The sequence below is a fragment of the Ctenopharyngodon idella genome, chromosome 16 (genome assembly GCF_019924925.1).
Source record: "Ctenopharyngodon idella isolate HZGC_01 chromosome 16, HZGC01, whole genome shotgun sequence".
In the NCBI taxonomy this organism is placed as follows: Eukaryota; Metazoa; Chordata; class Actinopteri; order Cypriniformes; family Xenocyprididae; genus Ctenopharyngodon; species Ctenopharyngodon idella.
In genome coordinates, this window is record NC_067235.1 from 7,249,587 (window position 1) to 7,263,093 (window position 13,507).

General features: G+C 37.9%; 1 protein-coding gene and 1 long non-coding RNA gene across 11 annotated transcripts in view; both read right to left on the reverse strand.

Moving 5' to 3' along the window:
* LOC127497976 (uncharacterized) overlaps positions 1-2,950 on the reverse strand; it is a 132,600-nt gene extending 129,650 nt beyond the window's left edge. For 9 of the 10 annotated variants that reach the window (XR_007925727.1, XR_007925726.1, XR_007925721.1 and 6 more), the window contains exons 1-2: positions 2,262-2,950; positions 513-701 (exon numbers count right to left, since the gene is read on the reverse strand). This is a non-coding gene — a long non-coding RNA (uncharacterized LOC127497976). The remainder of the gene's footprint in view (positions 1-512; positions 702-2,261) is intronic. The other variant, XR_007925720.1, reaches the window with a different exon arrangement.
* A 3,747-nt stretch (positions 2,951-6,697) lies between these two features.
* Positions 6,698-11,312, reverse strand: sox4b (SRY-box transcription factor 4b). The gene has a single exon (XM_051866821.1). It carries the CDS (start codon positions 9,670-9,672, stop codon positions 8,533-8,535), a length of 1,140 nt encoding a protein of 379 aa, XP_051722781.1. The 5' UTR covers positions 9,673-11,312; the 3' UTR covers positions 6,698-8,532.
* Positions 11,313-13,507: the final 2,195 nt, after the last annotated feature.

The window sequence follows — 13,507 nt, forward strand, 5'->3', positions numbered from 1 at the left end:
CTCTAAATGTATCCCGTGGATGCTGCGCGCTCGCGCCATGAAATCCAACGAGTCCCAAAGACGCTGTCCAGCTCCACACGTGCTGAAAAAATACTGCTGCGCTACATAAACCGCCATAGACACAACTTAGGCTCTCCTCGAGAGTTTCTGATGCTTTCAATCATTCGTGATTGATATACATAGTCTTACATGACCTCATCATTAACCTCTGCGCAATTGTGTTAAGAAAAAGTTTAATTCAGCCGGCCATGCCGAAACCTGATATGTACAGGAAGTAGTCTGTCTGCGTTAGGCGAGTAACATGTGCTGAGATATTATAACTTTCGTTAATCATCATTATTGATGATTAACTATCGTTAATCATCATTAAAAATCATTATTGTGTAATGCTTATTTATGTACATTCAAATCCATATTTTTACATATCTCTAGGCTATATTAATATTTGAAGCAGCTATATACTTATATTACTTAGGCTATAATGCGTTTCAAAAATAGGTAAGGGTACTTACCTTAAGTTCATACATTGTGTCAAGATGTGGAAAGTAATCGTTCTCATTATGAATAATCCTCCAGTAATCCCGGAGGAAAGTAATATCCCACAGCAAATAAATAAATAAATAAATAAATAAATCCTTAAAAGGGCGTCCGTTGGAAGAAGTTATCCAGTACTCATAGTTCCGATGCTTATGTGTAGTGGCCTATAAGATAAAAAATATGATTTTAAGTTAAAGGGAGAAACTAATGCAGCTGTGTTCTCAGCTCTTTTTTCTCTCCAGGCACAGATAAATACAATAAAAATGTCCACTATTAAAAAGAGTTTAACAGATAGGCTATATGTCTCAATTGTCTCCGAATGCAGTTAGGCCCACTTGCAGTTTGGGGCATATAACAACATAAGTCTTGCTGGGAAATTGATTTGAGAGCTCAAATGAAACTATCTGAAGATAAATTAATTTTTTTTTTTTTTTTTTTACTTTCCTAAAACGTTTTAATAGCTTCAACTTTGGTTTGACATGTATTATTGAATTATTTGTATGTTTGTTGTACAGCTGTTGGGCATTTTAAATCAATCTCATGTGCACATCTGTCTAAAGCATTAGGTTGTAAGATGGAGAATAAAAAATACACATTTCTGAAAGATCTGACAACTTTTTCAAAAGTGAACTCCTTTTGGTCTCCAGAGTTACAGGGCAAATCAAACGTACAGAATGTCCATGTCAGGAATTAGCGGATATAAAACTTGAAATAAAAAGGCAAATAATCACTTCTGAAATACTTCCATGAGCTGTTCTGCATGGGAAGTTGTCTTTAAATAGGCCTACCTAATGTTTTTGAACATATTCTGGGGTGAAAGTTAAAAAATAATTTAAAAAATATATTTATTCTAATCAGGACTGGTGAAAATGTACTAAGTTATTGTTTCTATGTATTTTTTCTTCTTTATTTTAGAAAACTTTTTTACCATTCGTTGCAATATCATGCACTAAAGCAATGAAGGTTAAAGAGATTATTTGCGTTAAAGTTCCTCATATTCTCTGTTTGGTGGCTGCAGAACAAAGAAACTCCATCGTGCCTTTCTAAGTTCTGTAACAAAGGACTAAGACCGACTGCTCATTGTACCTGTTGCTCTTTCACACAATCTGAGCATTTCGTGGTTAATATGCATCAAACTCATGCTCAAAAATAATCGCAAATGGCACCAAACAGCATTGCATGAATGGCGAATGATTTAATTTATAAGAAGACATTAAAAATACAAGTATGCAGATTTATCAGTAGGCATCATGCGCAGATAATTGTCGATATCTACTTCGCGATTAACTACTGCATTTTCTGAGAGATCAATGCATAGTGCTCTACTTGTAACAAAACTCGTCTTTCATTTAATTGTGAAATACTTTGCATGCGTAATTTTCGGTCAACTTCCTTCGCCAATCAACTTTTGACAGCTTTGTCTTCCTGCGTCATCCTTAGTCCCACATGAGCCAAAAGTGGAAAATAACTCTCAACCTTTTTTCTCCGAAATACATCCTTTCGTTTTTGCCATCCAATTTCTTCATATTTCATCTTCATACATAGTTTGAGCATCTAGAGTCGCCCTTCAAAGCGCCCCGCTGAACAAAGGAACGCTCCTCTTGCTTTGTGTTCAACTTTGCGAGCTGACGCACCAACTCTTGGAGAACTTTTCAAGATAAAATTCATAGGCGAAATATATTTCAGCGCAACAAAACCCCAATGGGCGCATGCGAATAACTCACCTGAGCGTTTTGCGAAGTCTTGGCGTGAAGTCGCGTGCGCGGAAAAAAACTTTTCGAATGCATATTTGGGTTGTGTTGATGGGTCCCTTTGTCTACACGTGTGAAGGGGTTCTTGGCCGCGCCTTGTTCATTTCAGTTCGAGTCCCGCCCTCTACATACAACTAAATAACAACAAAGAGAGCAACTTACTAGAATAGCTACTCGTGAGTGCGCGATAAATGCGTAAATACGTGCTTGTTTTGCTCTCCACGGTACAAACTGCAACGAAGCACCTTTGTTTCTTATACAATTCATGTTCGTGTTCATGTTCTCCTAGAGTTTGTGCCTTTTGGAGTGAATGGGCTTTTAATGTTTTTTTGTTTGTTTGTTTGTTTTTGTTTGTTTTTTATATATATATTTTTTTTTTTAAAAACTGAGATTTTACTCAAAATTGATACTGAATGGTTATGAGATTAATAAAAAAAAATATTTGCAGTAAACTGCAGTAAGGATAAACACACTTGGCTGGAATTAATTTATATTTCCTGTCATAATTTTCAAGTCAAAAAAGAAAAAGGTTAGGGGTTATTTTCCTAAATAGCTATAAAAAATAAAAATAAAAATAAAAATTAAAAAAAGGAAAAAAAAAAGTTAGAGCGCTAGCCTGAGGCGGTAACCATAGCAACAGCACGCAGGATCGGTATCGCACATACATCAACCGTTTTGTCATCATGTATCTCTTTTTTATAGATTATTTACATATAACGAGTAAATAAAACTTTTTTGAGTAAGATATATTATCATCATATTCGACCTTCTGAGCGTCATAATTTGTTCACTGGTCAGAATAAACCTGGTAGTATATACACATTACATTTTAATGCGAAAAAGTATTAACGCGAAAAAGCATTAACGCATTGAAATATATTTAACTACTACTTCTGCTGTATAATGTCAAGCAACACATTTTACTGTACTGTTTTGGTGTCTTGACATATAGCATAGAAAGAAACAGACAAATGTAATTTTAATACAGTTAATTTAAATGTAATCGAATTGGCCTACAGGGAAAGGACACACGTGTAATGAAGCATGAAAGAATCAAGAAAAAGATTATGAAGTCAACAGACCTTTGGATATGTCATTGTTAAATCAATATACAAAAGCCCAAAAAATATATAGTTACTTGAACGTGATAAACCTGTAGGACACTTGTGTTGGGAACTGACTTCATGCATCCACTAAACATCAATGCTTAAAATGTGAGTCATGTATTCTTTCCTAAATGGCAAAAAAAAAAAAAAAAAGCCATGCAGCAAATTTTGAGTGAATAAAACATGACAATTTATTATGACTTAGTAAGGCATTTTTTGGTACTTTAATTCACAATTAACAGCTGATAGGTATATTTAATAATTTAATAATTTAATAATAAAACGGGGATTTGAAAACAATAGTTGAGTTCATTAAGCAGTGTTAAAAAGTGTAAAAACCTTTGTAGTTAAAAACTTTAACATATTTCATTCAGCTCAGAACAGTGGTTTGTTTGGGTTCAGATGACATAAGATTTAAGTAAGATATTATAAATTCTTAGATATTATAAAATGTTATATGCAAATGCAGTGAGCTTCCTAAAGCATTTTGAGTAATAAGTCATGATTCACAGCAAAAATGGTTCCTAAATATAAATGTTTACAATTTTATATATAGTTATTTACAGAGAAATGGTCTACCATTTGGTTGCAGATGCCACTTATTTTTGTATTTTGTCACTGAATGCAATGAAATGTGTCCATTTTACATGTGAAACAGTAACAGATTTATACAGTTTCAGAACTGTAAATAATGATGTTAATGTTTAATATTGCAGAAAAAGTAAAAAGAAGGTAAGATCTGACAGCCTCAAATTTGCATTTTTATAACTTACCATCGGTGTACAGTAAATAGAGCCTTCAGATACACTTATCAATGACAATGACAACAGAGCCAATCTAAAGTGCCAACGATGTTGTGTTAGAGTGACAGCAAAGTGCATTTTTTCTTCTTCTAGGAAACACTGCTAATTCATTTTCAAGGTTACAAGGCTAGCAAATTGACCATTGATAAAATATAATTATTGGTTATACTGAGTGATAACAACAGTATTTAAAATTCAAAAATAACTGTGACTGAGGCATAATTTTTAATAATAAATGTTAAAATATAGCCTATGGAAAGAAATATCTAATTCACAATCAGTCACTGTCATAGGTTCACATGCATCTTTATATTATATTACATTAATAGCATAAATAAATTAAAAAAAATGTATTATTATTATGTAAAATGTTATCAGTTATAATGATGATATTGTGTGACTGATCACATGTAAACTTGTATTTTTAACAGATGTGTTTTTGCACGTTTTAAATATCCATTTAAAAAGTGCAAAAACACATCTGTTAAAAATACAAGTTTACATGTGATCAGTCACACAATATCATCATCAATATCACACAATATCATCATTATAACTGATAACATTTTACAATTTTGTTTACAAAAAGTGTTTATGCATTTATTCATATTTACACTCAACAGTTTATATGTGCCACAAAAAGAAACACACACTGTGAGTGAAAAATCAGTAAAACACCCTTTCAAATTTTCTTCAGTGCTGTGGTTGCCCTGACAAAACCTGAATATGCTGTCTTTAGACCCGAGATGTTTTAGTTAATAAATCTCTTTAAAGGTGGGATCAGCACACAAACACAACCAGCATCACCACATTAACAAACTGTGTTTGAGTTCAAAGAAACTTACTCAACCTTCATTTAAAATGCAGAGATCCACCGTATTTTAAAAGAATGGGAATGGTAGAGGGAGGCTGTTTTATACTGAAATATTTCAATGCCACAGAGTGCAGTTTTGGAGTATTTGGGCAGAGTGCAGTTTTCAGTATTCATACCATTTGGATTCCATCCCATTATTATTAAGGGTATTTATGTGAGCACAATAAACACATTCAGTACAGTAAGAAAACATGTTTAAAAATAAAATCATGTTCACAAAAATGAATCTTGTTCAGTCTCAAAGATGGTTAACAAATAAGCATAAAATTAGAATTCAAAATTATATAATTAGCCATTTCACTAAAGTCATAGGCTAGTTGGTGACAATAGTGCAAAATTTACATTTCATGATTAATGATCACTTAAAATTTCTTATCCTACATGTTATTGACTGAAACACAACAATCAAGAAAACCAGTACGAATGTAGCTCCTCTTGCATCAATAATGTTAAAGTACTTTTTAACTTCTATTCGCAGAAGCAACAGCAACAGATCAGTAAAAGAAATAAAATCTTTTCTCACTTTAGTACAGCAAATGATATCTTTAGGCCTATATTTGGTAGCACATCATGAAAGATGCTATAAACGTGTGAGACTGGCTCTTCTGTCATTTTGTAAGGCAATGAAAATGGAAAAACTTGTGCCTTTCTTCTTTCTAGTGGCTGACAGGAAGTATCTTATGAAAGAAAAACCTTTTTTTTTTTTTTTATGGAGGATACAGTAATATAATGTGCTGCCTTCAAGACAATGACTGCACCCACGCCAAACTGCACTGAGGGTACTTACAATGTAATATCTAAGCTTTCTTTTGCTGCTCTCCTCAGAGACAGGCAGGCAGGCAGGTTTCTCTCCACTTCTTGTCTGACACCCCTCCCTCTGGAGAACAGATCTGGCCAAAGCCCCCTGCTGAGTTGTTCTTTGGGCGCTGTGGTAACACCCACACTACCGGCGAGAGGAATGTGTGCAGATTGTACAATACAGAATATTGTATTGGGCGTACTATAATACCACAGCAGTTTGCATGCATGTTATTTCCAATGTGTTTTGTTTATATGCATGCTTACATGTAGTCCAGTATATTACATTGTGCACATGTTTTATGGCAATCTCACAGAGTACAGGAGAAATATCATGACAGTCTAAATGATGCCTGGCTGTGTTTGGCGGTGGAGGGCCCGATAGCAGCCCATCCCCCTCTCTAAGAGCCCAGACTGTCTGGAGGAGGGGGAGGGGAGATGCAGTCTGCTAGACAGCCAGTCACTGAGTGCATGAAGCCACATGGATAACCTTTCAGTGCATTCTGTAGAGATGTGCTTGTGTAAATTCATAATCAAGGATCATCTGTACTCCAGTAGCCTGACACATGCATATTAATTTACTGTCACTGAGGCATAGCCTAAGTCTTGTGCATTGACCCGCAGTCATTTGTAAACTTGCTCAGATATAATAGCCATTTACACTAAGCAACATGCAGCTTGCACAGCTGCTGTTATGTGAGCGTTAAAAATCGTTGAGGCAAGTAATATGTGCTTTGCAAGTCCAAACAGACAAGGCAGACGGTTCATCGGGATCAAAGAGTGACACGCCCACTTATGCAAATGAGGAAGTGAGTCAACAGAGCAATGTTTAGGGTTCAGTTCCAGCTGAGTTTATTTCCTTTATGAAAAAGTTCTGTACAAGAGTTTATGAACAGTCTGTCAGGCAGTGACTTGACACAATAAGCTGGCATGGGATTTATGGCATGATTAGACAAAACAAGATTTCTACACAGCATATTGCACAGAATGGATGAAAATAAAGTTAATATATTTCAAATGTATATATAAAAATCCTTAACAACCATCTTGAAATGAAGTAGGCTAAGCAAGGATGTATAAAGATAGCCATTCTAGTGCTTGTCGAGATAAAGCGCAAAAACATACATAAACACACAATCTTTTTGCCTATGATACAGCTGTACAAAGATGTTTTTTTCCCCCTTTTTTCTTGCTTTTTTAACACAACAGCTATAAACCTGAATCGGAAATACAAATCTATTCACCATGCCTTAAGATACTAAAACAATTAGCTATACTTATCCGACAAGTAGAAAAGATTAAATATTCAAATACAATGAGGAACGCACATAATCGTCGCGAATCTCAAATGGACCATTTTGAATGTGTAACGATTTTCCATCCAGTGGTTTCTTAAGATATAAAACGCCAAGAAAATCGCTCGTTTTAAAGCTACAATCTGTTTAATTCGGCACGCTCAGAGAAAATGTAAAAAACGAAGCACATGTTGGCTTGAACTGGGTTTTGGAGTGTGTGTCTTTAAGACGCCTGCAGATTGAGACTGTAAACATGAAACAGGAGGTCGATTCAGAGACCACCGACACACCTGCCTCTTCAAATTAGGAAATCCAAAACAGCGATTTACACCTATTGACACCCCCCATTTATATATATTTGTACAAAAATACACTGAGAAAATAATCAAACGTTTCCTCTCTTTAAGTGTCAAAAGTCTACATTTAAATATAAAAAAAAACAAAAGTTAAAACTCTAGCCCTTCTTCGGAGAAGGAGACAGACAGATGCGAGGGTACTTACAAGAACATAAAAATAAGACGAACTGTTTGGCCAGTAGCCTATATAAATACATCCATATAAAAGTGGCATCTGAAGAACACAGAAAAGGAAACAACCATGACAAAAATTAACAGTATTTCTTAATAGTTTCAGAAACTTAAGAGTTTTGGTCCTGAAGTAGTATATAAAGTTCAGCACAGATTTGAGTTTGTGTTTGAATCCTGAAGTTAAGAATGAAAACAGCTGGTGATCTTTTTTTTTTTTTTTCCTGCGAGTAGGAAATCAAACATAGCGCCATCTATCCATTTAAATAATCCCAACGTTAGTTTAACTGTTCGACAGTCTTACAGAATTCTCATTACAAGAGGACAGATAACATGCGTTATTTTTTTTCCCTTTTTTCATTATGTAAAAAAACCTGTTTGTCTTTTGTCAACCCACCTTGCCAATAAATCCGCCATGCTGAAAAACAGCCTATATTTCAGTACCTCCGTTAAGCAATCAAGTCCACAAGGTGAATCAATAAAGTTCTTAAACGTCTCTTTTGATGTAAAATGATTAAAACAGACGACAGAAGCCCGCCTTCATGTACGTGCAAATCAATCAGTTTCCAGTTCAAAACGTGTTTCTCAAGCACTCCTCGTGAATTTCCTCCTGTCGTCTCGTGCCGAGCACGGGGAAATGACTTCGGCCCTCTCGCGACAAAATGGTTAGCGGCACTTTTCCATCCTGCCAGCGTTTCACGAAAGCATCGTAGCTTTTGTTTTTCAGCGCTTTGCCGTTGTCTCACGCGCGGGGCCCCTCACATGGTGGCTTATTTTACAAACACACTTGTCTGCTATCCCTTTTGTTCAGTGTTCTTCCTCAGACGTATTTCCTCAACTTTCTCTAGTTCAATACGTGAGCAGTGAACACCAAGTTAGAAATGGTCGACTCCAACCAGTCCCCTGAAATCATTTCGCTCACCTCAGGGGTGCAGTAGTCGGGGAACTCGAAATGAGAAGCTCCAGATTCAAAATGCATGTCAAAGTCTCTGTCAAGCACCGAGGAGCCGATGCTTCCCAGGGACATGCTGTCAAAACTTGGGCTCGGGTTAATGTCCAGCATGTCGTCGTCGAGTTCCTCGTCGGAAGAAGAGGAGAACTGGGATGAGGAGGACGAATGTGACGCGGACGGAGTGGGTGAAGACGCCCGCATGCTGGTGTACCTGTGGCGGTCCGAGGACGAGCTGCTGGGGGAGTCGGCGCCCTCCTTGCCGCTCGTCGCGCCGTCCTCGTACAGGCTCAGCGGGTCGGACTCGGCGGAGCTGCTCAGGGTCGGACTGGCGGGCACAGCTGCTGAAGACGGGCTTATGCCGCTGCCTCCGAAAATGTAAACTCTCTTAGCCTTCTTGTCGGGAATTTGCTTGGAAGCCGACGCCGACTTGGTTTTGTAAAGAGAGTGGTGATCCGCGGGTCCCTGCTCGGGAAACGCCGCCTTCGCGCTTCCCAGAACTATTTTGTGCGGCTTGCTGGTTGATCTGGAGCTCCCACTCTTTTTTGAGGACGGTTTCGAGGCGGAACTCGTGCTGCCGCTGCTCCCGCTGCTCCCGCTGATCTTTTCTCCTTTCTCGCTCGGTTTCGAGCCGCTTGACTTCACTTTTTTTCTCGGCCGGTACTTGTAGTCTGGGTAGTCTGCCATGTGCTTGAGTCTGAGCCGCTCCGCCTCTCGGATGAAGGGAATCTTGTCGCTGTCTTTCAGGAGCTTCCAGCGCTTGCCAAGTCTCTTTGAGATCTCCGCGTTGTGCATGTCCGGCGACTGCTCCATAATCTTGCGCCTCTCGATTTGCGACCACACCATGAACGCGTTCATTGGTCTCTTTATGTGACCGCTGGGGGTTTTGCACCAGCCGGGGTCAAGCTTGTCACCCCCGGATGCCGTGGAACCAGGGGTTGGAGAGGAAGCCATGTCCAGATCCAGCGCGCCGGCATCGGAGTCTCCAGCAAACAGCGCATCGGGATTCTCTGTGCTGCTTGTTTTCTGGACCATTGCTACAGTCTGAAAGAGAGAGAGAGCGTGCACTCTCAAGCCCAACGTGTCGCTAAAGAAAACTCAGTCTGATAATAGTCCTGAGGAGAGCCGAGGCGGCTGGTGCACCACACGCTTTCAGTCGTGCTTAGTGCAGTGGCTTTGTGTGTCTAAAGTTTTGTTTCTGGGCTTTATCATATAGTTCAATGAGCTGATACAGTTTCCGATTTCCACAGTGTCCGTGCATCCAGTAATAATGTTGTAACAGTCGATGAGCAGTTGAAAGTTTGTATATGAGCGCAGCTATGCGAAAGCTCAGTGTTAGTGTATGCGCTGCGATGCAGCAAAGCTCTGTTCAAGTTTCGGAAGATATCTGACTCCTTCAGCATATCCTTCCCCGTTAAACCATGCGGGAAAACCAGGATGTAATTCTAGCACAAGGATCCGTCTCTTAAAAGCAGTCTGTAAGTTTCAACAGACTTCTATTCTGCCTCATACAGCTTTATCCGTTTCCAATGGTATAATAGAGACAGTGGTCAGCCAATCATAGGCTGTTTCTAGCCTTCCCTGCGCCAAAACACGCCTACTCTCTTTTCATTGGCTGAAAAAGGAATCTAATAATAATCAGCGCGTGCAATGAGGAGCTTTGGGTCTGACCTCATTCCAGCATACACGACAAACTTAGTTTTAAAGGTACACGATTATGTTTTTCTCTCTCTCTCTCTCTCTCTCTCTCTCTCTCGGTTTTGCTTGTAGCAAGGAAGGCGTGATCTTTGAATGCATATACAAACAAATACTGCTTTGAGTGAGAAAACGAAGCTGGATATGTTTTATATCAGACTGTATTTGTCAAGCACTTACATTTAAAGAGACAAAACAATATAAAATAACCATAACATAAATGAAAAATAAAGTATCATCGCCTATCCATAAATAAATTAAAGCTTAAAATTGACTTTCTGTGTATTCATCGATATCTGCCATCAAGTCAGCTCATTTCGCAAGCTCATGGCTGTGTTGGGCTGTACACTGGCCGGAACACAGCTTCCAGTGTAACTGAGTCCTGTCTCGAGTCTATGCGCATTAATGTTCTGGCTGGATCGGAAGAAGGTGGAGCCGCTGAAAGCCGGGCGGTCCTTTGTCACAGAGCGCACGCCCCAAACCCCCTAAACACAACAGGCAACAGCAGCAGTATTCAGTTTCAAGGTTGAGCAACACTGTTAACGTCTCGTTTAGATTTCTAGAGAACTTAACTCGCCGAATGCACTGGAACAAGTTTACACCGTATGCCACCTCTGCCCATGCACCAGTGGTCAACGGTGTATCACGGAGAGAATGAAACTGGTACATGTTCATGATCAGGACTAGAGGTCGACAGTCATTAACAAACAGTTATTATTAACCCCGAAGAGAGCCCGGGTTGTAATCCAGATCTACTGTTGAAGAAACACTGGATTGGAGTGACGCTAGATGGCAGAGTGGAGCCAAGCATTTCGTCTGCTTTTAATGCAACAGAATCTATATTTGTCAAAGAATTACATAATGAACATCCAAGAGATATTTTACAACGGTTTGTCTTACATCCTTGTTATTGTTTACCCAAAACAGGCTCAAGCATGAGATCTTAAAAATAATGTCACGCATTTCACTTTGAGCATAAATCAGCAAAGCAATGGCATTGAGCCATTCATCGTGGTTTGTGTTCATGGGTCATGAGTAGAATATTAATTGTTAAAACCCCCTCAGGAGCAATCACATACGACACACATATCAGAACAGAGTAACACATTAATCCAATAAACATGTCATTCATACATGACGTATGAAAGATGAGTCTCTAAAATGACGTTATATATCCTTTGCGTTTTTGATATTTCTTGGTGTAAAACACGTAAAAAAAAAAAAAATAAAAAAAATTAAAAACCCCGGCTCTGCTGCGTTTCAAAACTTTATCTTTAATTAAAGACTATAAAGCACACATATAAATAAATGCATCATGAATATCTGTAAATAACGATAATAAAACGTGTTATCTTTATACATGCGGGGAGGGGGAGTGTATAAATTGCATATTACTTTATGGCTAGTGTTGGCGCGTGACGCAGCTGAACAGCTCAAGACTGTAAACGTGCAAAGCGCAAAACAGCAGGTGCAGGGTGTCTATAACACACAACAAAATTATAAGTATAGTCTACTATCCGATTTATTGGCAGTATTATTGGACACTGGTATATCCAGTAATCAGCTACTTTTATACTGCATACATTATAAAAGTAGCTGATTACTGGATATGTCAGTGCCAGTGTATACTGGATATGCCAGTGTCCAAGCAATAATACTTCCAATAAATCGGATAGTAGACTATACTTATAATTTTGTTAGGTGTTTGTTGTTGTTGTTGTTGTTGTTTGTTTTTTTGTATATCACAACAAATGTACATATAATGTGCACTTAGCCATCCATTTCAAAGAAAAGAATACATACATACATACACAATAAATGTTACATAATTTAGTTAATTTGAAAGTACTGCCAAAATTGATCCCATGTTCTTTTAAAGTGTATATTTTTCTATGCAGTAAATAGTATTCTGGTAAACAAAATAATTACAATAAATAAATAAATAAATAAAAAACAACAACAACAACAGTGTTTTAGTCCTAAGGCATGACAAATAATGTATAAATAAACTGACAAATATTTCTTGTAGTTTCTACAACAGGGGTTCTCAACTCTGGCCCTCATGGTCCACTTTCCTGCAGAGTTTTGACCTTATCAAAATATACCTGAACAAGCTAATCAAGGTCTTTGGGAATACTATAAAGTTATAGGCCGATGAGTTTGAACAAGGTTGGAGCTAAACGGGCCAGAGTTGAGAACCCCGGTTCTGCAATAATTCAAGGTCATAAAAGCTGCATAAAATAATTATACAAGAATTAGAAAAATGCTGTTTTAGATGAAGCATAGCATGTCAGGCTATACAGGCCACTAAAGTTACTTTTTGACATATAATGTCAACTACCCAACTAAGTTATTTCTCATTCTATAGTTCTGCAATGCACAGTCAACGATTGATTAATGATTACTGATGAATAATTGATCTGCTCTGAGATGTTGAGTCATATGCAGAGTGCATGTGTGCACACTAAGATCCATGTTTTCTGTGAACTGACATAGACACCTTGTGTATATAGGGCACACATGTACATAAATCTGTGTCATTCACTGACAAGAAACCGCACATCTGCTGTGCTATAATGAAGATATTGATCATCATATCATGAAATGTGTATTTGAACAGCTGCTTCAGACACATCTTATCTTATCATTTGAGCAGCTGTCTGGTTATGCCGAGTTAATCATTTCTAGACACAGCTCCCAGCATGCCTATTGACAAGACTTTTGTTTTCAAACTTTGATTTTGAAAGTTCAGCAAGGGTAGTGTGAACATCTGTTGGTGCCAGGGTTGGATGAAAGTATGAAAGACAGAGATATATGAAGAAAGTTTAGATTAGATGTTTTTTATTTGTTTTTATTATTTTTATTTTTTATGGGCCCATGCAGAAAGCTGTCTCTCACTGTCTCTCATCAATATTCATAATGACATTTTTACCCAGTTACTGTATAAAAGCTTTAAACTTGTAATAGTTAAAAAAAAAAAAAAAAAAAAACATCCCTATTACTTGTTGATGGAAAGACACAAGGTCTGGTGTTTTAGTCATGCAGCTAAAATCCTCTGGGACATGTGAATTACAAACACACACACTGCCTCGGTCCTAAACCCGTTGGAGAGATGTTTGGCTGCGGAACTGTGGATTCCCCTGTGGTTCACATCCATACATACCACAACTCACTG

Excerpts from the sequence above, each read along its gene's own strand:
- sox4b (XM_051866821.1), bottom strand. The coding sequence starts at position 9,672 with ATGGTCCAGAAAACAAGCAGCACAGAGAATCCCGATGCGCTGTTTGCT.